Raw genomic sequence first — 25,116 nt, forward strand, 5'->3', positions numbered from 1 at the left:
CAGGGTTTGAACCGCGGACCTCCCATATGGTAGACGGACGCCCTAACCATTGGGCCAAAGTCCGTTTCCCATATGCATTTGCATTTTAGTATCTATAGGAAGTAAGTGGAGTTACATACCAATCAATATACTGCAATAATACTGCCATTTATAATTACCCAAATGGTTACCCTTACCTTAGGTTTTTATTTCTTTTTGTCACTTTGAACCACTCTCTTGTGTCCTTTTCTTTCAGTCTGGAGATCTCCCATTAGCATTGTTTATAGGGCAGGTCTACAGCACTCCCTCAGCTTTTGTTTATCTGGGGATGTCTTTTTTTTTTAAAGATTTATTTATTTATTTAATCTGGGAATGTCTTAATATTTCCCTCATTTTTGAAGGACTGTCTCGCTGGATATAATATTCTAGGTTGGCAGTTGTTTTCTTTCAGTATGTGAAGTGTTTTTTTTTTTTTCAAAGATTTATTTATTTATTTAATTCCCCCCCCTCCCCCGGTTGCCTGTTCTCTGTGTCTATTTGCTGCGTCTTGTTTCTTTGTCCGCTTCTGTTGTCGTCAGCGCACGAGAAGTGTGGGCGGCGCCATTCCTGGGCAGGCTGCACTTTCTTTCACGCTGGGCGGCTCTCCTTTTGGGGCGCACATGGGGCTCCCCTACGCAGGGGACACCCCTGCGTGGCAGGGCACTCCTAGCACGCATCAGCACTGCGCATGGGCCAGCTCCACACGGGTCAAGGAGGCCCAGGGTTTGAACCGCGGACCTCCCATGTGGTAGACGGATGCCCTAACCACTGGGCCAAGTCCGTTTCCCTGTGAAGTGTTTTAACCCACAGACTTCTTGCTTCTATAGTTTCTAATGAGAAATTGTCCCTCAATCTAACTGTGATTCCCTTGTACATAACAAATTGCTTTTCTCTTGTTGGTTTCAAAACTCTCTCCTTGACCTTTGCTTTTGATAGTGTGTTCAATATAATGGGGTGTATTTTTTTTTCATGTTTATCCTGTTTGGTGTTCTTTGTGCTTCTTGAATGTGCATATTCATGTATTTTGATAAGTTTAGGAAGTTCTGTCATTATTTCTTTGAATATTCCTGTTGCCCCTGTCTATCTTTCTTCTCATTTGAGATATCAATAATGTGTATATTGGTGTATTTGATGGTATCCCAGAGGTGTCTTAGACTATTTTCACCTTTTAAATTATTTTTTCTTTCTGCTCCTCACTGACTCATTTCAAGTGTCTTGACTTCAAGCTCACTGATTTCTTTCTTCTTCCAGCTCTAGTATGCTCTTCAAACTCTCCTCAGTATATTTCATTTCAGTTATTGTGACCTTCAACTTCATTTGTTCTGTTTCCTTTAATAAAAATTTCTTTCTCTTTTCTAAGATTCTCATATTGTTTATTCATTGTTTTCCCTAATAACCTTTAGTCCATTCTCTATATTTTCTTTCATGTCCATGATAATTTTTAAGATTTTTTTTAAGACTTTATTTGTTATGTCCACATTCTGTTCTTCTTTGTAGGCGTTTTCTGGGTTTTTATCCTCTTTCCCTTGGTGTGCCATCATTTCCTGTTTCTTTGTTTGTCTTGTACTCTTTTTGTCACTCACTGTACATTTTAACTCTGGGATATATTCCCTGAGATGTCTGTTTCTTGGTATTGTAACTAACTGGTGATAAGACAGATTTTTTTCAAGCTTCATCCCTCCTTTCAGGAAGGTCTGCCAAAGTGAATTCAGTGTTCATGGTTTTCCTTGACTGTCTGGGCTTCTATCTTGCCCCTGGGTTTTGCTTGTTAGTTGTTTTGTAGATCTTCATGTATTGGAGTTTTGTAGCCCCTCTGTTTCCTAGGAGACAGATCTCCTCCTGGGTGTTTTAAACTGGCAAGCCTTTACCACTGACCTTCTGACTCAATCATTTCTTACTCTTCTTTTGTTGTCTCAGGCTGCATTTGTCTGGAAGGCAAATTCTGAGAGGAGGGGCACACCAGAGAGGGCTTTCCCAAGTCAGTATTTTTCAACTACAAGGGGGTGTGCAGACTGGCTCCAAAGTGCTCTGAGGAGGGAATCAGGAAGAGTGCCAAGAGCTTCTTGTATGACTCCCCAAAGCTGAGATTTCTTGGTCTGCTCAGCAAATGCAGCCCTTCATATAACCCTGTAGCATCCTTAACTCTCCACCACTGCCAATCTTGTGCAGGATGGGTTGAAACAATGTCTACTCTCAGAGCTGTGCCCCAGTGATCTGAAGTCTGTAATCAAAAGCTGTGATCAGTGACTGCCTGTGCTCATCCCTGTTCTTGGGGAAGAGGATTTTTATGTCCCTTTTCACCTACAAGGTAGCCAGAGCTTGGACCCCATTGTGGGCTTCCATGAGAGTGGGGGAAGGGAGCTGGTAGCCACCACACAGAGAGAGCAATTTACTGTTCACTACTATAATTTATCAGTCCTTTCCTCCTACTCTTCCCTGGATGCTGTACAGTGTTCTTCTGGTCTCTGGAGTTTCAAAATAGTTGTTTCAGACAGTTCCTGCCTGTTTATTAATTGTTCTGATGGAAGGATAGTCCTAGAGCCATCTTCCCACAATCTCCATTGAACTTTAACATATGCATCACTCATATGACCACCATCTAGGAAGTAAAACATCTCCAGCATCCCAGAACATCACAGTATCACTACCTGTGCTGACACCCTCATCCAGGTATCACTTCCATCCATTCCATCCATTCTTAAACACCAATTTGATCATGGTTCTCCCCAGCTCAAAATATTCCATAGGATTGTTGGCTCTTTATCTTGAGTATAAACATCTCTGCCTGATTATCTGGGTCTAGCCTCTAATGGGTCCCACCTGCTGGATCAGCCAGGTCTCCATCAATACCTCCTGGCCTGAGGCCAGTCACTGCACCATCCCTTCCATCTGCCAGGCTCCATATGGGCTTTCCTTCACTCTGTGCCCCTTTATTTTACCTCCCCAAATCTCACCCATTCTTTAAACCTAAATTCAAGTCCATTTCCTCCAAGAAGGTCTCCTACACCCTGAATATGAGCTGGTACCACTTGGCTGAATTTCTATGAAGACTAGGAACCCAGATGCTGTGTCTTTCCTCCTTGTGATTCCTGATGACCCATTTATATTCCTCAGTAAACATTTTTCCAAATTCTCCTTTCTTTCTTTACTGTTCTCTTGCATCATGGGACTGCCCTGCATCTATCACTCACCAACCCCCCAGGCCCTGCTTGCTGTTTCTGTCTCACCCCCTCTTTCCTTCCCTGCTCTTAGTGCTTCAGCCTCTGGCTACCCATTCTTTACATTTGATGCTAAAAAGTCCTCTCCTCAGACAGACTGATGGGAGAGAGTTTGAACAGATGAAGATAAAATAATTTTTATCAGATACAGGAAGATATGAGAGAAGACTGAAAATACTCATATGCTATGCAGTTTTGCCCACCCATCCCGTTTGCTGGACTAGTCCATGCCCTACATCTAGCAGTGAGTGACTATCCCTCTACTCTTGCCCAGACTATGAGCAGTTTCCCATGGTCCACAGCAGGGGTGTGAGCTTGTGGGAGGCTGCACAGTCAAGGGGTTAAATATGTAGACTCTGGAGTGTAATTACCTTGGTTTAAATTCACCCTCTGCTACTGACTTTGGAAAAGTGACTCAGTCATTCCAAGCCTCAGTCTCCTTGTCTACAAAATGGGGGAAATAGTCCCTTCTTCTTAGGATTATTGTGAGGAGCAGAAAAGATAATTTATGTAAAGATGTAGCACAGTGCCATAGGTGTGCTCAATAAATACGGGCACTTTTATTATTTATTGAAGTGTAGGGCCTGGTGCAATAAATGCTCATTAAATGTTGAATGAGTGAATGGATGAACACATGAATGAGTGGCTGCTGGTCTGGATTTGGCTCCTGAGGTGCTTTTTTCTTCTTCTCTAGTATTTTCAGGTTGATGCCATCTGACCTTGTTCAGGCAAAGAAAAATCTCATTTGGGCATGTGGGGAAGGAAATGATGAAGAGGCTTCACCCAGGGTAGGAATGCTGAATACAGAAGACAGTGAGATCTTGGGGCCAGACTCATCAGCTACCTAGAGCTGGCAGGGGACTTCCCCCAAGCCTAGGCCAAGCTTCCATGCAGTTTTCATTTCCCTTTCTACCTCTTTAGGGATGCCAGTTAGGTTATACGTTATATTCCCCAACACAGTTCTGGGACTGTGACTTTTGTTTTATTATCTTTCTGCATGACCAGGATGAGGCATTTTATAGATATTTAACTTTGAAAGAATTAGCAACCAATGTTGACATCTGGGGGTCACCTCCTCATCTCCTCAGACAATTGTCTGAACCAGGCCTGTGGTACACAGGCCAATTTCACCCCACATATCTCTCAAACCCATAGAGTAAGACAGTATCAATCACCACTCCGAGGGTATCAGTTTTAACCATCTAGTCCTCCATCTTTGCCACTGACTTGCTATATGACCATAAGAAAATCCTTCCCCCTCTCTGGGCCTCAGAGTTTCCATCCTCAAAATAGAGGAGTTGACTCTATCATCTCTGAGAACCTTCTATCTCTAAAAGTGACAGAATGGCATAGGTTATGAGTACAGAGCCAGAATCCTGGCTCCATTATTTTGTGAGTGACTGTGGGCAAGCCACTTAAGTTATCTACATTATTCCCCTTCAGTAATAGGGGGATGATAAATAGTAATCTAATTCATAGGGTCGTAGTGGGGTCTAATTGGGGTTTTGCATCTAACGTGCTTAACATAGGGTCTGGCCCTTCTCTTAATCCTGTCAGCCGGGGCAGGTAAACAGGGTGAGCAGGTGAATGATGAGCAGAGTGAGCAGGGTGAGTGGGGTAGGTAAGCAGGTAAGCTGATGCAGGAGAGTAGGGGGGAATTCCTCATCTGCAATGAACACAGGTCCTGGGGCAATAGAGCCAGCCTCAAGACCCAGCTCCTTCTTTATTGGCTTTCATTGTGAGCCCATGTGTCTCCATGAGTAAAATGGGGATCATAATCTGTCCACCTTGCTTGGGTTACAAATGCGAGGACATTCCTCAAAGCATTTTGCACACAGAGGTGCTTTACCATTGTGAGCTGGTAGATGTGTAGGCAATGCAATGCAGTGGTATAAAACTGGTTGACCTGGCTCCAACTAGCAAATGGAATTTTCTGAATCGGCAGTTGGCAAACACAGAAAATGTTTTATTTTTCTTATTTTTTTTAATTTTTAGGATACCAGGGATTGAAACCGGGACCTTGTACCTGTAAAGCAGGCACTCAACCACTGAGCTACATCCACTCCACTTTTTCTTATTTTTGATTTTATTTTATTTTTAGCTTCAGGACCATTTTAGTTAGTCTATTTTCAGGTGTGAGCAATTGAAAATTATTCTGGTCACCCTAAGTCGAAAGAGAATTTTCCAGAAGGTGGATCAAGTAGGGGAAGGCAACACACAGCTCAGGGAAGATGAGAATCAGTCACTGCAGTGAACCTGGTCACAGGGCATTACCCCTGCCTCACTGGGAGTTAAAAACACTGGACTCTTCCTCTTTGCATCACTCTTCAAAGATTAAAAGTCCCAGGTATAGCATCTGATCAGGGCATGTGGAACAGGGAGCAGAAGGAGAGTGAAGAGGGTAACATTCACTGAGCATTCACTGTGTGCACAGATCAAAGTGCTTCAACTGAAAGATCTCGTTTAATTCTCCCACCAGCCTGTGAGGTGGGTCTATTGCAGCACCTTTCTAGAGATGAGGACACTGAAGGAGAGAGGCCAAGTGGTTGCCCAGAATCCCATTCAGGTTTGGCAGTCTGTCTCCAGAGGTGGGTGTCTTAGTCTGTCAGGGATACTACAACAAATACCACACACTGGCTGGCTTAAACAACAGGGATTTATTGTCTTCTAGTTTTGGAGGCTGGAAGTCCCACAGGTCCAGGGGTTAGAGCTTGGACATGTCTTTGTAGGGGACATGGTCCAATCCCCAATGGTGGGCATTACCTCCTACCAAGACTCTTTATGTGAGGTAAGATTCACTCTAAATAGGGAATAGGGGTGGATACTGAAAGAAAAAAAAAAGATAAATTTTCAACATATCTTGGCCAAAGGAACAGCGTGAATGTGTGTATGTGCCGGGGCACGTGTGTCCATGTGTGCAAGGCCTGGCCCCCCCAGGGCCACTCTGGGAAGATCTGGCAGGGAGCCCTCCCTGAGGTCTCCAGTGAGAGGGATACTCTGGACCTCGTGGTTGTTGCCTGAATAGTTTTAGAGGACTGCCAGACCCTCCCTCCTAGAGGCGACTGACAGGCTCCCAGCCAGAGTGCTTCCAGAGAGCGCCCCCTGGAAGAAAAGCGGGGTGGCAGTCCTACTACTGATCAGAACTTTCCTCTGTCCTAGATGCTATACCAAGGCGATGATTTCCAGCCCATCCCTGGAACCTGGGCTCAGGATGCTGGGCTTTTTGCACTCAGCCTATCTCTGCCCTAGGATTCAGCCCTTGTGTGTTCCCTCCTGCAGCGCAGGGTGTTTGTTTCACAGCTGGACTCTCCTCTAAGTGAGGCAGGAAGTAGGCCCCCGGAGGCAGATAGAGCCCCGCAAAGCAGATAAGCAAGCAACCCTCTGCATGCCTCGGGAGGCCTGGGGCAGACTCAGAGATAAGCGGAAATGCCAGGCTTATCACGGCCCCCGAGTCCTTCTAGAGAAGTCATCCTGTGCAGCTGGCTCCTCATTCCCAGGCTCGGGGCAGCTGGCAGCATCCGTCTCCAGGAGAAGTAAACACGGAGCTGGCCCGACCGTGGCCACAGGATGGGGACTTTGTGCCCGGCTCCCGCGCTGCACGGTCCCAGCGCCAGAGGCCAGCAGCGGGCGTCGGATTACACCCAGGCATTTGCGGTAAGGTAGCTCCACTCCAGTTGGCTTTGAAGTTGGAGCCTGAGGAGCAATCTGAAGGGTCACGGGACTAAGGGAGCCCTGGTGACAATTGTTCCTCAGCTCTGGGCTCTCTTGACCCAGGAAACTCAGTCAGCAGAAAGCTTCGTTGGATGAATTCAGCCTGGGGATGGTCAGACTGGATCTTCCCCAGTGCCTGGGTGGGTGGGTGGCAGTGTCTGAAGGCAGCTAACCCCAACGTCCTCCATGTTGGGCCCCGGTGCACCCCTGGGGTTCTTTTTCATCATTGTCTTCCTTTCCTAAGGATACTTGGCTTAATGGAGGGTTCAGCTGCCAGCTGAGAATTTGGGGAGGTGGCCTGGGTCCACCCAGGTGCCTGGGGATGGGCCTTGATTTAGGCCTGGGAAACGCCTCCTCCCTCTTCCTCCTGCCCCCATTCCTCCACACAGTGACCGGGCACATGACTATCTTGGTGGCTGAACTTGAGGGCGGGAGTGGGGACTGGAGGACCACAGACCTGATCAGAGCTAACATGTGCTGACCCTATGCCAGGCTCCGGGCCTTGGCTTTCATTTATATTTAACACTCAAAGGGCAACATTATGCGACTGCACTATGAGCACACATCACCGATGATGAAAGCTGTGTTCAGAGGACATCCCAGATGTGCAGCCAGCCCATTTGCATCTAGTGTGAAATGGAAAAGGACACCCTACCTCAAGACATTTGGCTTCCATTTGTCAGAAAATTGTCATAATATTTATTAGAACATGGCTGTGTGCTGGAACATTGTTGTTACAAATTACAATGGGTGTGGTGCATGCAGTGTCTTCAGTTGCTGTGCTCTGGAGCTCTGCACCACCCGTGCCTGCCCTGCTCCTGGGAGCAACCATATGTAAGCCTTTCGTCTGTTTCTTCAGGTGCTCACCTCCACATTCTCTTTAGCTACTTGATTATCAAATTTGTATATATCTATGGATTTCCCACTAGGATAAATGAAGACTTAGCTCTTTTACTCTCCCCATTCCCTCTTTCCCATCCTCACAATAGATACAGCACTATTTTTACTTAAAGTGTTTATTTTATTGTAGCTCTAAATATTATCCATTGCAGAATCAATTATTGTGCTATAATTTTACTCTTTCTCATAAGAACTCTGATTTCTAGAATTCCCTTTGTTCCTCTCTTGCCATACCTGCCTTCTCACAATAATGACTAATGTTTGAGCACTTTCATTGCACCACACACTGTTCTGAGGGTCTTAACAAGCATTCTTATGTAATCTGACAACTCAGTGAAGTGTAAGTACTGTTGTTATTCTTATGTTATAGATCGGGAAATGGAGGCACAGGAGGTTAAGTAAACTGGTCCAGGATGCCTGTTACTCAGTGGCAGAGGCCAGATTTAAAACCAGACAGTGCTGACCCTAGGCCCCATGCTCAACATTTTACTGCATGTCCTTAATTAAGTCATATTACATCCTGGTTTTTTCTCCCTGGAGTCCTTCTGAGGACTCTCTATCCTCCTGCTTCCACTTAGGTTCTTTGGACCTAGTTTGAAGCTTTTGTACCCTAGAGCTTTTTGTTTGCTTGGTTGGTTGTTTACTCCCTCATTTTGCTGGATTATACTCTTAAATTAGCATCTTTAAAAAGGGTGTATACATTTTTCTTGTACCTTTGCAAGTCTGTAAACTCTCCATTCTAGTTTCTGATAATTGAAGTGTGTTCAAAGTTCTAAGGGCTGTCTACATCCAACCTTATTGTCTTCCAGCATCCAGTTCTGTTTAGTATGTGAAATGTGAAGTTTGGTATTCTGATCCATTTCTTTATATTTGGTTTTGTTTTTCTTTTAAAATTCTAGGAGCTTTTATAGTCTCTTTATCCCTATATTCTAAAAATCCACAGTGGATCCATTATCTAACTTTTTAATCTTTTCTCTCCTTACATATGATGTCTTCATCCTTTAGTTCTATTTTCTGGTGTATTTTCTTAATTTTATTTTCCCTTCTCTGTATTGGATTTTAAGCTTTTAACATAGAAATTTTAAGCTTTTAACATAGAAATTTTTAATTTCTAAGAGCTCTCTTTTATTTTATGGTGTCCTTTTTTTAATTCATGGAAGAGCGTTTCACTCTTTTCTGTGGTTACTAATGAGAGCCTTTTGAAATTTTCTTCTATTTCCCATTTTCTCTGTTTCCTTCAGGATTATGTTTCCATTTGTTTTAATCTTCTTTTTTTCATCTTTGGGACTTTCTTTAAATATCTGGTGATCCTCTTTTGTCTGTGCCTATTAGAATAAAGCACTAAAACGTGAGTGGTTGGAGCTTATAGACTGCTTGGCTTTGTTGAGGGTGATCAGGTACAGCCATCTTCAGGGGACTCCCTAAAACCAGTACATAGAACTATTGTATTAGGGATCATTGATTTCTCTAGAAACAGACCTCTGATCTCCTGGGAAGTTAGGAGGGGGTCTCCTTGCCATATCCATTTTGGCAGAGGTTTGGGGAAGGAGCAAAGCCATTGTTTTGGAATTGACCCTGCAGCCTTGCATTTCTGCTCTGTACCTTGCCCCCCACCCGGGGGAATCTCAAGATCCAAAGGCTTCTCGCAGTTATCAGGGAAAGCTGGCTCCATTCCTGCCAGTATTGCCTGCTGAGTTAGACGGTCATTTTCTCTTTCTTGCTTCTCCAGTTCCTTTTCCTTTGATAGCTTTCTGTGTTCCAGAAATCTCTTGACAACACTCATTCACCAATGGCTCCTCTTCCATTTTCTTTGTCAATGAGGGTGTCTGTTTTCTTCCTTTGCTATCATTTTAATGAGGACTCTGGAGGGGAAAGAGATAAAGTCTATCTTTCCACCTGAGTCAGAATTCTGATATCATTTTATTTTATTTATTTTTATTTTATATTTTTAAAGATTTATTTATTTGTTTGTTTATTTTTCCCCCTTCCCCTCCTCTTGCCCTGCTGTTTTTGCTGTTTGTATTGTCTTCTCTTCTACTTTTCTCTTCCTCTACAATTCAATGGGATTCAATCCTGGAGACTCCTGATGTGGACTCCCTGTCAATTGTGCCACCTCAGTTCCTGGTTTCTGCTGTGCTTCTCCTTGACTCTCCCCTTGTCTTTCTTTTGTTGTGTCATCCTCTTGCTACGTGACTCACTTGTGCAGACACTGGCTCACCATATGGGCGCTCACATGGCACTTGCGCAGGCACTGGTTCACCACATAGGTACTTGCGCTCACCACGTGGGGGCTGGAGCTCACCACGTGGGGATTTGCGCGGGCACTGGCTCACCATGCAGGCATGCGTTTTCTTCTTTTTCAACAAGAGGCCCCAGCGATCGAACCTGGCTCCTCCCATATGGTAGGCAGAAGCTCTATCACTTGAGCCACATCTGCTTCCCTGATGTCATTTTAAAGTGAGATGTTGTAGTATCTCCCACTCCATGAACCCAGAGACTATCAGGTCACCTGAATCACTAGGGAAATGTCTTGACCCCACCCTAGGGCAAACAGAGGTCAACCTGTGTTTTTTTGGTGGACCATCACCCTCTCCTCACCCAGGAAAGATGAGGCGTTATAGGACTTTCTATTCTGTGCCTACAAGCATGTTGCCTCTTCTTTAATCCATGTGCTCTTGCTTTGGAAGTATAACGCCTCCCCTCCCTTCTAGGAAGGCACTGTTGCCCAAAAAGAATTGTCTGTGGTACTTCCTGAGTCTTGTACATCAGGTAGAGTTGGAGAGAAGCCATGCATCCACCCTCAGAGAAGCTATGTGCTCATGAACTCAAGTCTCCTACAGGCAGAGACATGAAGGGGATTCAAAGCATGTCCTCCTGGCTACTCTTTCTCATCAGGAGCTTTTCCTGTTGGCGTGTGCTAAGCTTTCTCCAGAAGTTGCCAGAGCTTACTTCTGGGAATTGTCAGGGTTTCCTTTTCTGTACTTACTCTGATTGTTCTGGGGAGCCTGAGCTGCTGCCCACTGTTTTGGTGGAAGTCTTCCAAATGTAGCTCAGTTGCTTGCTTCCTGCCATAGCCATGTTAGTTCATTCCTTCAGTCCATGGGCCAGACACAGAGGTGAGCCTGGCACCATCCTTGACCTCAATAAGCTTTGAGGTGGTTCCAGAACAGCTGATGAGCAGCCTTGTTTAAGGGAGATCTGGAGCAAATCCTTTTGTAACTTAAATAACTAGTTTTTGATATAGGTACTTATTCTCTAATATGTCTTGGTTATTTGTTTCCTTTGGGTTCATCTGGACTTATAAGATGTCTTTCTAGGCTTTTTTTGTTTTTAAAAATTTATTTTATTTATTTCTCTCCCCTTCCCCTCTCCCCACCCTACAATGCCCCTCCCCATTGTCTGCTATCTGTGTCCACTTAATGTGTGTTCTTGTGTCCGCTTGCACCCTCGGTGGCACCAGGAAACTGGTCTCTTTTTTGTTACGTTATCTTGCTGCGTCAGCTTTCCATGTGTGCGACACCACTCCTGGGTGGGCTGCATTTTTTTCACGTGGGGTGGTTCTCCTTGCAGGATGCACTCCTTGTGCTTGGGCCACCCCCATACGGGGGTGCCCCTGTGTGGCATGGCACTCCTTGCACGCAGCAGCTCTGCGCATGGGCCAGCTCACCACTTGGATCAAGAGGCCCTGGGTATCGAACCCTGGACCCTCCCATATGGTAGGCAGATACTCTATCAGTTGAGCCACGTCCACTTCCCTTTATTAATTTGGGACTTGCTTGGCTATCAGTTGTTCTCAAGATCTTGCTGGTCGCAGTAAGAATGAAGTGTTCTGTTGTCCCTGTTGGGAGTTCCTTTATTCCAAAGACTGGGGTCTATCTCTTTAGACTGGGTGGGTGGGGGACTTAAGTCCAGAAAAATTATTAGTACCTCCTATGGGAGAGGCATCAGACTGGGTGTTAGATTTACAGAGATTTCTCTAGGCAGCCATTTCCCAAAGTTTGATCCATAGGCAAGTAATGAGTGCCAACTGTAGGGAAACATTTCTGTGGAAGATGTGCTTCTGTTGAGGAGCATACTGAGTTCCCAAGAGGGTCTGGAGCATGCAGAGTTTCCCAAACTTCTTTTTCCAAGGAGGGCTTGTTCATCTGTGTTTGTTTTAAATCACAGTAAATCTAACAAATTAGAGCTGTTTTGGGCATGCTCTGTGCCATGCTGCTAACGACACACTAGGGCTCTTTACCAGAAATGGATCTGGATTTCTATAAGGGCTACTGAGGAGCAGCTATCTGAATAGCAGAATGTAGAACAAGGGTGCTTAGGTCAAGCTACATTTGCATAGCAAGCACAGCATTTCTATGTTACCTGTCACTTAAAAGAGCAAAATGATCTAAAGGTGCTTTTAGATGTCAAATATCCAGGTCAAAGTTTATTATCATAATTGCCTATATTTGAACTGGTGGTGATACCAGGGGACACTACCCCCATACCCTTGGTGTCAGCCGTGACTGTCCCTGACCCATCCTTAAGAGGTACCTTGAACAAATTATCCTCTCTGGGCCTTACTCCTTCTGGTTGGAGGGACAAGTGAACAGAGTGTATGTTGAATGTCGGTGGCACCCCTTGCCCCCCAGCTCAGCACCAACCTGAATAGCTCTGCTTTTATCTGCTTTATTTATACTTCTGTGAAATGTTTCACTCAAACTAAGGGCTCTTGGGGCAAAACGGTCTGGACACCAGGGCCCTACCAAGTCTGTTACAGGTTAGAAATTGTGTGCCTGTTACCTGCATTGTCATTATTGGGGGAGTAGAGGGGGCAATCACTGGTAAATGTTCCCCAGAAAGCTCTGCAAGGAACGTGACCTGAAAGTGGCACTTCGCGGGTAGCCTGGGCCATTGTCCCTCAGTTCTATTTTTAGGTACAAGTGACTAGTGACTGAGGGCTCCATGTGTGTTGGGGATGGTGGTGCTGCAGAAACCCCACAGGCAGCCTAAAAACATGTTTAGAGCATAAGTAAAATAGGACCACCAGATTTTTTTTTTTTTTTACTTTTTACTTTTTATTGTAAGTAACATAAATACAACTCAAAATTTCCCATTTTAGTCACTTTCAGGTATACGGTTCACTGGTATTAATGGCATTCAATATTGTGCTACCATCAGCACCATTCATTACTTAAACTTTTCATCACCTCAAATAGAAACTCTGTACCCACTAAGCAATAACTCCCCATCCTCTAACCTTCAACTCCTGGTAACCTATAAATCGCTTTCTGTGTCTATGAATTTACTTATTGTGGTTATTTCATATAAGTGACATCATGCAATATCTGTCCTTTTCTGTCTGGCTTATTTCACTCAGTGTGATGTCATCCAAGTTCCTCTGCATGGTAGCATATATTAAAACTTCATTCCTTTTATGGCTGAATTGTCAAATCTTTGTTTTTAATTCATAAAAACATCAGCATTTTATGGGAAAAAATCAGCATTTAGTTGAAGGGCCTCGCACATTTTGCTTCTTATTGTGAAGTATGTGTGTTTATGTATGTGTGTGTGTGGTAGGGGCACTGTTTTCTAGTCAGTGCTTTGGGCTTTTTTGGGTCTTGCCCTGGGATCCTAAAACCCCTTTTGGAGTCCAGTGGTCAGGTACTTTACTTAAAGGACCCCTTCTATTCTAACCTTTTGTTTCAGCCACACGAATGGCCTGCCCTGGGTAGATTCTTAAAATATTTGCCCATCAGCAGCCTCTCATAGAGGAATGTTACATGATGTCAAAGGGGCCCCAAGGAGAAGGGCCTGGGCCAAACCCAGCCTGTCACTCTGGCCCATGGCAGTGGGGGAAGATAAGCAAAGGCACAGAGAGAACCTGGTTCTCCAGGCTCCCTGAGCCACCCAGGCAATCTGGCACTGTGGGGCAGGCGGTCAGCCTCCGAAGACGATGAACTTCCAGGTGCCGTTGCCTGAGTGAAGCTCAGTGGCTCTCCCGTCTCCTCGCCCTCACTGAGCCTGCATCCAGATGTCGGGAGCCTCCAATGAGACGGGGCTGCCGGGGCTAGGCAAGGCCTGCTTAACCACCATGGACAAAAAGCTCAACGTACTCAATGAGAAGGTTGACAGACTCTTGCATTTCCAAGAAGATGTCACAGAGAAACTGCAGAGTGTGTGCCGTGGCCTGGGCCACCTGGAGCAAGGCCTGCTCCGGCTGGAGGCCTCCCGTCCTCCAGGCCTGGCTGGGGCCGGCAGTGCTCTCTCCTTGGACGCTCAGGCCGGGGGCCCCGAGGTCCTGGAGCTGGTACGGGCCGTGCGGCAGGACGCTGCTCAGCATAGTGCCAGACTCGAAGCCCTCTTCAGGATGGTGGTAGCTGTGGACAAGGCCATCGCTTTGGTGGGGGCCACGTTCAGAAACTCGAAGGTGGTGGATTTCATCATGCAAGGAAGTGTCCCCTGGAGGAAAGGAAGCCTAGCTGATGGCCCTGAGGAGGTTGGTTCCTGTTTACCTGCATTGGTGCCCTCCTGACAGGAAGGGAGGCCCAGAACCTTGGCTGGGGCACTGGCCAGCAGTTTGTCTTAGGAGAGCTGGGGGATATTACCCTTTCTTGCATCTCCTCTGTGACCCTGTAGTGGGAAAGGAAAGATGGGAATTCTGCAGTAATAGGTGGACTCAGGGGGCTGCCTCTTGGCTTAGATGGGCACTGACTAGCGGCTCTTCCCCGGCAGAGGAAGAGACAGTGTCTTGGTGGGGACCGTGGGACCTGGGGCTCCTCCAGGAAGCCTAGAAGTGTGGCCGAATGGCCACTGGGGAGAGGAGGTCCCTCAAGCTTCCCCACCTCCACAGACTTCTCTTTCCTGCAGCACCCTTTCCTGCTCCTTTACACCTGGGTTAGGAGACAGGTGGTCAATGGTCAGTTGGCCCTGACAACCTACCCCTCAGATATCCAAACTTGACCCACACTTTCCTGCCTTCAACCTTGTGCTCTGCCCCAGGGTAGGCGGAGTGTGCAGCTGCCTGTGGGAAGATGAGTGTTGACAGTGACCGGTGACCACATGGGGTGGGGGGAACAGGGGTGGAATTTCTGTGAGCGGCTGTTCCGAAATGTTGCATAATCAAACCCGTTGGCTAGTGGAGGTTTGGCTGGGGGTAGGGCTGGGAGCTGAGGGGGTGGATGAGACACCATCGTGTTTAGGAACAGCTAAGTGGGCAGACACTTAGCAGCACTCAGACTGCCTGGAGCCACCATTTCCATTCCCTGCCATTACCCACCAGCCTCTGGCAAGAGATAAGTCTAGGTCTAAACGGGGTTCTGTCAGCTACTGAGGCTTTCAGAGACAAGGCTGAAGGAATGTGTCTTCCTTGCCTACTTCCCAGACTAGAGCTCACTCCTGACCCATTCCCCCATCCTCCTGTCCTCCAGGAGCACCTCTCAGGGCATTCCTCACTCCTCCTCAGCAATGTTCCCCAATCCCCCGTACCTCAAAAAAAAAAAAAAAAGTCTAAGCCTCCCTCCTAGCCCACCTCCAGGACCCCTTCCCAAGGCAATCCTAAGTACCAATTCCCATGTTTGCTGTTAACTCAAATATTATTTGCATGGTCTGGCCTTGATTTTTAAAATTTTTATTTACTACCTTTTGGGTATTTTATCATATTTTTACCTAGAATGCTTTCTTGTTCTTTTTTCTTCTTGCAGGTTGCAGAGAGCTCCATTTGGGGGAATGTGTCTTAATTCATTCACGAGTCCCATGTTGTTGTTCATATTGTTCTCATCTTTAGTTATTATAATAATGACGCAGGGACTATCCATAGATAGGTGCAAAAAAGCTTGAGTTTATCTTTATGATACAGTCCTAAGAGTGGAAATGCTGAGCCAAACAAACCTTTAAAGAAGTTATTACAATTTAGTGTCCTATCAATAACATATAGGAATGCTTGTTGTCTCCACTTATGTTAACAAAGCATTTTATCCAGTTTTTTGATTCTTTGTGAGGTGGATGAAGAACGAGGTATTTATTGTGCATGTATTTTTTAACATTTTTGTATGGAAAGTTTCAAACATACATAAAAATAGAGAGAGTAGTATAATGAACCCTGTGAACCCATCTCTCAGCTTTAGCCATCAACTGGCAGCCAATGCTGTTTCATCTATTCTCACCACTTTCACCTCTCCAGATTAGTTTGAAGACATTGGACCATTTCTCTCATAAACACTTTATCATTTTTATCTAAAAGATAAGGGCTCTTTTAAAAACATAATTATAATACCATTATCATACTTAAGTTTAAGGATGACTTTTAAATGTCACTAAAGTCAGTGTTTAAATTTCCCTGATTGTCTTATCCTTTATTTTTTGAACATTTTATTGTAGTCACAAACATGCAACTCATAATTTCCTATTTTAACCACATGCAAGTATATGTCAGTAGTATTAATTACATTCACAATGTTGTGCTACCATCACCAATATCCATTACCCCCACTTTTTTATCACTTCAAACAGAAACTCTTCATTCTTGAAACTATAGTTCTCTCTTCCCACCACCTGCTCCCTACCCCTACCCATAGTATCCTATAAACGACTATAAACTATCCTAGGAACTACATCTCTATAAGGTCTGCTTCTTCCAGATATTACATATATGCAAGATCATACAATATGTGATTTTTTGTGTCTAGCTTCTTTCACTCAGCAAGGTCTTCAAGGTTTATCCATGTTTTTGCCTGTGACAGAACTTCATTCCCTTTTACGGATAAATATTATTCCATTGAGTGTTTATACTACGTTTTGTTTATCCATTCATCTGTTGATGAACACTTGGGTTGCATACACTTTATTGTGAATAATGCTGCTATGAACTTTGATATACAAATATCTGAGTCCCTGCTTTCAATTCTTTTGGGCTTATACCAAGAAGGAGGGATTGCTGGGTCATATGGTAATTCTATTTTCAATTTTCTGAGGAACCACCAACTGATTTCCTCAGTGACTGCACCATTCTCCAGCGCCACCAGCAATGGCTGAAGTTTCCTATTTCTCCACATCCTCGCCAGCACTCATTCCCCCCCCTTTCTTTTTTAAATAATAGCCATCCTTAAAAATAATAATAATAGGCATCCTAGTGGGCATGAAGTGGTATCTCATTGTGATTTTTATTTGCATTTCCTTAATGGCTAATGATGTTTAACATCTTTTCATGTGCTTATTGGCTATTTGTATATTGTCTTTAGAGAAATGTTCATTCAAATCCTTTGCCCAATTTAAAACTGGGTTATTTGTCCTTCTTTTGTTGAGTTGTAGTGGTTCTTTATATATTCTGAATATTAAGCCCTTATCAGATATATATAATTCTTTATCCCACTCTATTGTTGTCTTTTCACTTTTTTGGATAGTGTGGTTTGGTAGTGATCTCTTATGTATGATACCAAAAATATGAGCAACAGAAGAAAAAAATGGAAATCATCAAAATAAAAATCTTTTGCAATCTTTTTAAACAGTTTGTTTGAATCAGGTCCAAATAAGACCTATGCATTGTAACTGGTCATATGTCTCTTATACCTAACTTTTTATTTTGAATTAATACATTTTTCAAACTTTTTATTATCAAAAATTTAAAAATAAGCAAAAGTAGAGAGAATGATATGTCTCACTGTAGTATTAATGTACATTTATTTTACTACTTAAAATTGAGCATCTTTCATAGGTTTAAAACTATTTTTCTCTAAATAATCAGCTTATGTCCTTTTCTATTTTGGTTTTTGGCCTTTTTCTTATTGATTTGTAAGCACTATATATATTAAAAAATATTAGTTATTAGACATGTTGCAAAAATTTTCTGATTTGGGGAAAGTTATAGAACATTCTCTTTTCTGATTTCTTGTCTGTTCTGCTGTTATCAGCCCTGGCTTGCTATCTCTCTGGTCCATGTATTTAATGCACAAATGAGTAACTGTCTATAGATTTGGGTCTAGTCTTCCAATTAAGCTATCATCTTCTTATTGGCCCATGATATGAGGCCTCTACTTTCCCTGCTATACTGAGGACAGGGCTGGTCTTGTAGGATGGTCTTAGAAAGGATAGTGAACTGAGGCACAGCCACAGCTTTTTAACACATTGTCAGTGCAGAACATTGTGTATTAAGGAGACTTTATGAAGACCCTCTTGGTGTTTCCTAAGCCTGTTTATAATGTAAAGGCATAGTAATTATTTTGTGGAATTGAATTAAATCTTAGCATTGACCGTTAAATTTGAATGTTCCAGGACTTCATGAAGGACCTTCTTAGAACTTCTGAAGTGTTCAGTGGCACTTCCTTTGCTTCTTACAATGAATTTGCTAGCTTATTACTGGAAGCCAGGAGCTCTTTCATGAAGGACAGGCTCAAGCTCAGCCAGGGGTGGCCCAACACAGCCAAGCCATTCAGACAATATTAGATGTCAATCTAGAATGGTGTTTGGGGTCTCTTCTACTTCTTCTTGATGCTCAAAACAAGGCAGGTGCCAGGGGATTGAGCCCTCAGGACTCCTGAAGCCAGAATTCAGCTATAAGTGTGTGTGTGTGCGCGTGCGCGCCTACACTGCAAACAGGAAGGGAGAGGACATTTTGAACTCAACAAGGTCTGCCAAAGGACAGTCTGTATGCGTCCTCTCTACTGGTAGGGTGAAACAGGAGGAGGCTCATGATAATGCCTCCAGTTCCCCCAACTATGCAGGGAGTCCAGATCATATTGATGATGATGGTGATGATGATGCAAGCAGCAGTGAGAGTGTCGACATATGCCAGCTAATATGTGATGTGTTTCCCACATGTTATGTCCTTATCATTAAGAGGGCAAAATGTGAAATAAAGAAAAGAAAAAGAGAACAAAAAAGAAAGAGGGCAAAATGTAGTATGCTGGAATCCCAAAAGGATAAGCAGGTTGTAGGACTGAGTGAAGTGGGCAAGACAGGAAAAACAGTGGAACCAACCCTAAGCCTTAGGGTCAGAGAGACATTAGGGAGAGGTTGGGACCATAATGTTCTAGTTAGAAGGAACTGCTCCAGTTGCCAGATCTTCAGATTTTTTTCAAAAGAAACTGGAAACCTAGACTTTTTTTTTCCTTATACACTTTATAAAAGTATAATTTACATACAATAAACTGCTCACATGCTCAAAAACTGCACACAAAGTAAATGACACAATTTATGTATGCTGTTCAACAAATGTAACTATCATCATAATCAAAATGGAGAAAAATCCCATCACTCCAAAGGGGAATCTCAAATTTTAATGTAAAACCTTCTACATTTTAAATGTTGATCAATTTTTAAAAATTTTAAATGCTGTGCTAGAAAACAAAATGTGTCTTGAGCTGTGTTTGGCCCTGGGCTACCTGTTAAGGGCATTTTTGCCAAGGCAGTCTACAGGCCCTTCAATGTGAGTGCTTTGGGACCTAGGGCCCAGCCTGGGCTCTGGGCTGGGACCAGACCTGCTGCTGTGTCAAGTGCCAGAAGGAGTCTTAGGGACTTCAAGGTCAAAGGCTCAAAATTCCCCAGCAAGGGGTCCATCCATCCAGAAACGTTTGCTTGAAAGCTCATGCTGGGCTGCAGCAAGAGCATATTAAGTTCTCGGGCCTGTTTCAGCTGTAAAGGTGCATGGACACCAGGTGCTGGTCAGGGTGGATCATTCCAATTTAATGAAGAGTTGCTGGGACCCTCTCTGTGCCAGGCATGGAGCTCATTGAACACTGCAACTCTTTGTCTCCAGCAGGATGAAGTCACCAGAGCTAATGAGTGCTCACTATGCCCTGGGAACTTTTCTCAGGACACTCCACTAACTCTATGAGGTAGATCATATTATTATCCTCATTTTACAGATGAGAAAAGTGGGACATAAAGAAGTTATGGATCTTGGCCAAGTGGTGATTGTGGGGGTTCATATCCAACAAGTCTGGCCTGAAAGTCCCTGGTCCTAACTAATTGCTATATTGTAGTGACTGTGGGGGACCCCTGCCCGACTCCAAGCAGAAATTATTAATCTATCATGGCACTCTCTCCCCACTAAGCATGGATTTATTTGACTACAGATCCAACTCAAACCAACACTCTAGTAGCCATGACCAGTTGATCAGAGTTGACATTATAAGTTGAGTTTATTTTCCATCCCTCATCGAAGTCTTTTGAAAAGGTCCAGTCTCTTTAGATACCCTTGTCCTCACTGGCAATTCTGGCATGCGTTGTAAAGAACTGGGTTCTAGTTTTCAATCTGGGCTACCCCTCTTTCAAAAGCCTCAATGACCTTCTCCCTAAATTGATAATAATGACACCCACTCTCTAGTATTATTGTGAGACTACATGAAATAACCTAAGTACCTCTATCTTAACACAGTGGGTGAGCAACAGGAATGATGATGTCGAGGGTGATGATGAGAGCTTTTATGGTTGTTATTTTAGAACAAAGAGAAAGCAGAAGAGAAGGGAGCAAAACCAAAGCATGCTGTAAGCACCAGAGGAGTCCAAGCTGAGATCCGGGGAGCCCGGGAAGGTGAGTGGGACCACCATATGCTTTATCCCATGTTGCACACACAACAGTTTCAGAATAAAAGTTGCAACACCACCAGCAGTGTAATGGTTGCCGAAAAATCAAGGTACTTTGCTTTTTGTCCTTTATGTATACCCTGCTACACAGTCAACTGCTGTGTTTTAAATTCACTTGATATAGTTCATCTCTGTGTAGACTGTGCTACCAACTCAGTTTTATTATTTCACTTTGTTTTCAATTTTTGTGGATTGCTTTCTTAAAGTTTAATTTTGTTTTATAATTTTGCATAATATTTATATGGTTCCAAAGTCAAATTGACAAAACAGAATATGGTAGGGGTCGTTTAGCTTCCAACCTTGTTCCCTGCACCCTGTTTCCTCCCTCCCCTGTTGTATTCATTTCCATTAATTCCCCACCCCCAGATGGCTCCCTCATCTGTTTGCTCTTTGTTTTGGCTCATTGTTTGTGCTCGTTGTCTGCTTGTTTTTTTTTTCCTTTAGGAGGCACTGGAAACAGAACCCAGCTCCCATGTGTGACGCGGGCACTCAACTGCTTGAGCCACTTCAGCTCCCTGCTCATTTGTTTTTGCTTGTTTTCTGTTGATTGTTTACTCACTGTTTTGCTTGTTTTTTTTCTCATTGTCTGCTTATTGTTTTTTCTCATTGTCTGCTCAGTTTTGTTTTTGCACGTTGCCAATGATGGCTGCTCATTGCTTGTTTGTCTTCTTTAGGAGGCACTGGGAACAAACCCGGGACCTCCCATGTGGGAGGTGGGTGCTCAACTACTTAAACCACATCTGCTCCCCCTCCATTAATTTTTATTATAAGCACTATATGTATGGATGCCCATGTAAATACATACACCAGTATTGGATAAACAGAGGCACACCCTTACGTTTTTCTCCACCTTGCTCTTTCCACTTACCTCATATGCTGAGATCACTCTATAACCATACATAGAGATATTCCTTTCTCCTTTTCTTATGACTGTGAGATATTCCATTGTATGGATGTAGCATAATTAATCAGTCAGATAAACAGTGCTGCACCAAATGGCTTTGTGCATATTCTGGGTGATATCTCTGGGATAGATTCTACCAAGTTGGATTGCTTCTTTTTTTTTTTTTTTAAGATTAATTGATTTATTTATTCCCACCCCTGGTTGCTTGTTCTATTCTTTGCTGTCTCCCCTCTGTGTCTATTCGCTGCACATTTTTTCTGTATCTGCTTGTCTCCCTTTGCTGTGTCATCTTGCTGCGCCAGCTCACTATGGCGCATGGGCCATCAGCTCTCCGTGGCACACGGGTGAGGCCAGCTTGCCTTCACAAGGAAGCCCTGGGATGCGAACCCAGGACCTCCCATATGGTAGATGGGAGCCCAACTAGTTGAGCTACAGCTACTTCCCCTGGATTGCTTCTTAATAGTGCATTTTTATCCTGTTTGCTGTAGAGAGACAGAAGGTGGACCCACCAGCAGGGACATTGGAACGTCTGCCCCCTATCAATGCTCCAGGGTTGGGAGCTGACCTCCTTACCCAGGCAGGGGCCTCACCAAGTCAAGGAGACAGAGATCCTGGCCCAGTCCACATGCCCTCTGACCACCTGGTGCTGCCCACAGAAGTGGAAACCAAGGCTCCTCGGACATCCAGGAAGAGCCCTGGGACTGACCTGGAATTGTCTGCAGGCCCCAGCAGGGCCAGTGGGGTCCCCATTACCCAGGAGGCCGTACTGGGTGCAGGACAAGGAGCATCATCCAGCATACCTGACCCTCAGCCCTCAGAGGAGCGGGTGACTTCAGGATCCAGTCCCCAGCCCTCAGAGCCTCCAGGGCCCTCACTCCAGGCCACAGCAGCTCAGGGCAGTAGAGAAAGGTCTCCAAGGTAAGGAGTGCTCTTCCAAGCCGGACAAGGGAAGGAATCACTGCAGCCCCTCAGCTAGAGCATGGCTAATGGACTAGCTGCCCATGTTGGATGTCCACTGTGTGCACAGCTCTGGTCTAGCCTGATGAGGGAAAGACGGTCTAGGCCTTCAGGAGATCAGGAGCTGAGAGCACTGGTTCTCACCTGCCACCCATTAGAATTACCTGGTGAGATTGAAAAAATACTGATGCCCAAAAATTCTGATGTTTTTTTAATTTATTTTTTTAATTGTCTTTTTTAAAAAAGATACATAGGCAGCAAAAATGTTACATTAAAAAATATGAGGCTCCCATATACCCCACCCCACCCCACCCCACCCCCCACTCCTCCTACATCAACAACCTCTTTCGTCATTGTGGCACTTTCATTGCATTTGGTGAAAAAAATATTTTGGAGCACTGCTGTACCACATGGATTATAGTTTACATTGTAGTTTACACAGCCCCTGTCCAGTCAGTGGGTTATGGCGGATATAAAATGTCCAGCATCTGTCCCTGCAATATCATTTAGGACAACACCAAGTCCCAAAAAAGCCCCCCATCACATCTTTTCTTCCCTCTCCCTGCCCTTAGCAACTACTGTGGCCACCGTCTCCACATCAATGATACAATTTCTTCAATTGGTAGAGTCACAATAGTTCTTTAGTGGAATACCAGTATGTCCACTTTAATCCATATTTTATTCCTCCATCCTGTGGACCCTGGGATGGTGATCCAAAGATTCTGATTTAATTGGTCTGGAGTGAGGCTCAGGCATTGGTCTCTTGTATTGTTTTTCTTTTTACAAGCTCCCCAGGTGATTCCACCGTGAAGCAGGGCTGAGAATCACTAACTCTTAAAGCAACAGTAATAGCTTAAAGATGGGCTGGCTGCTCACTTTAATATGCAGGGTTTGGCCAAACATTTTACAGGCATTATCTTATTTTATTCTCTCAACCTCCCCAGGAGGTGAGGGTTATTGCTGTCCCATTTTATTGACAATGAAATGTAGACCCAGAGTATCCAGGGCCACACAGCTGGGATTCCTAGAGTTGGGATTGGAATCCAGGATATTTGACTCCAGAATCTGTGCCCTCAACCACTGCACCATCCTGCTTCATCAGGCCAGCATTTAAATCGATCTTAATTGGGAAGGAGTGTTGCTGGGGGGGGGGGGGGGAGAGGTGGGGTGGGGGTGGTGGGGTTGAATGGGACCTCATATATATATTTTTTTAATGTAATAGTATTACAAAGTCAATAAAAAAAAATTTTTAAAAAAATCGATCTTAATAATATGGTGGGGAGAGGTGGCCAGGGAACTCAGAGAGGTGGGAGGTCGGTGTAGGTGGATTTGACCTTGGAGGGATTATGCTGGGAGCGAGGGGTATGTTAGGATGAGGTCTCAGGACCTGTGGACACAGCATAGGAGAATGAAAACCAGAGCTGACGACTCCCATGTCCTCCCCTAACCCTTATACTGCAGCCCTAGGTGGCTCCTGGAAGAGCAGTTTGCTCCTGGGCTTCTCAAAGTCTCCCTGGGCTGCTCTGACCTATAATGGAGCCTCCCTGAGGCCTGGCTCGGGGAGAGGATCTGGTGTCTGTGTTTGCTGTGGTGACTGGCAGAGAAGCCCAGGTCATTTGTCTGCCTTTGTTCTGGTAGGAAAGGGAAGCCTCCCAGGAGGCCCAGTAAGCTGGAAGGAGGCATTCCTGGCAGGCATCCCTGGGTCCCTGCCAAGGTCTAAATGTGGAATCTGGGGAAGGGGTGAACTTTACATGAACTTGTTAGGGCCCCCAAAAAAAATTCTGAGAAGAGAAGGTCTCTATCTCAGTTTCAGCCCTATGCTGAATTTCAGGCACACTGGCCTTGCTGCAGGGCTAAGGAAGTGGGGGCATCACTACCTGCCCATCCTCACTGAGTTTGTGGGTATGTTTTGAAGAAAATAGATTTGAATTAAAGTGCTGATTCTGCTTGTCAGTGGCACCTTATGTCAAGCACCCTGAGGACATATCTGGAGGATGGGACAGAGTGCTGAAATTCATTAGGAATGCCTGCCGTGGGTGTGGGAGGGGAGAGTGGTCGCCTGTGTGCTGCAGCAGGGATAAAGCTTTGGACACTCAAAGTGTCATGGAGGACATGGCAGTGCTTTGAGGGTCATCTTGGCCCCCATGGTTTGAAAACTAAGGGGAGGAGCAGTGACTGTTGGCCCTAGGATGCTGGCCTTCGCAGCTGACCCTGGATGCTCCTCCAGCAGCTGTATCCCTCGGACTGGCTTGAGGTGGCTTGACGTGAGGCCACCCTTCCCATCCTACCTCATCATCACCAGCCCACACTCAATCCTGAGGGCATGGTGTTGGAGGGATTCTGTTGCCACCTACCCAGTCTCTCAGACCTACCCAGGGACTGGCACTGTCCCTGGAGTTTTAGCAGCTCAGAGAGGGGGCTGGACCTTCCACTGCTGAAAAAGAGCCTCATTCTTTGAACCCTGCATTTGTGCTTTCGTCTCTTAGTTGGATTTCTCAGCAAATCTGTGAGGTATTGCCATCCTGTTTGACAAAAGAGGAAACCGAGGCTGGACTTGCCCAAAGTTGTCCAGGAACTGGGTGGCAGAACTAAGACCAGAATCGAGGCTGCCTGGCTCCCTTCCCAGGACTCAGATACTATCTCACACCCTGCCACCAACACACATAGCCCCAGGGGCAGGGGGATTATGATCCATCAAAAAGAAGCCCAACTGTGACAGTCACTGTGGGGGGTAACTGAGAGGAAGTGTCTGTGAGGGTCAGAGTCCTACCCGCTGAAGATTAGGGCTCACAGAGACCTCATGACTCCCAGCTGGGTCACAAATCCCAATGCTACAGAATCTGGGTT

General features: G+C 44.8%; 1 protein-coding gene across 4 annotated transcripts in view; it reads left to right on the forward strand.

Moving 5' to 3' along the window:
* The window catches only part of MYLK3 (myosin light chain kinase 3), a 79,362-nt gene that overhangs the window by 6,650 nt on the left and 47,596 nt on the right, over positions 1 to 25,116 (forward strand). Inside the window, exons 1-3 of one of the 4 annotated variants that reach the window (XM_023584969.3) lie at positions 6,737 to 6,890; positions 20,265 to 20,355; positions 21,801 to 22,230. In XM_023584969.3, coding sequence (XP_023440737.2) covers positions 6,804 to 6,890; positions 20,265 to 20,355; positions 21,801 to 22,230 — 608 coding nt within the window. In that variant the 5' untranslated portion in view covers positions 6,737 to 6,803. Of the gene's footprint in view, positions 1 to 6,736; positions 6,891 to 13,535; positions 14,326 to 20,264; positions 20,356 to 21,800; positions 22,231 to 25,116 lie in introns of those variants that run through there. The other 3 variants (XM_004479672.5, XR_011646319.1, XM_004479674.4) reach the window with 3 other exon arrangements.

This window comes from Dasypus novemcinctus, chromosome 18 (assembly GCF_030445035.2).
Source record: "Dasypus novemcinctus isolate mDasNov1 chromosome 18, mDasNov1.1.hap2, whole genome shotgun sequence".
In the NCBI taxonomy this organism is placed as follows: Eukaryota; Metazoa; Chordata; class Mammalia; order Cingulata; family Dasypodidae; genus Dasypus; species Dasypus novemcinctus.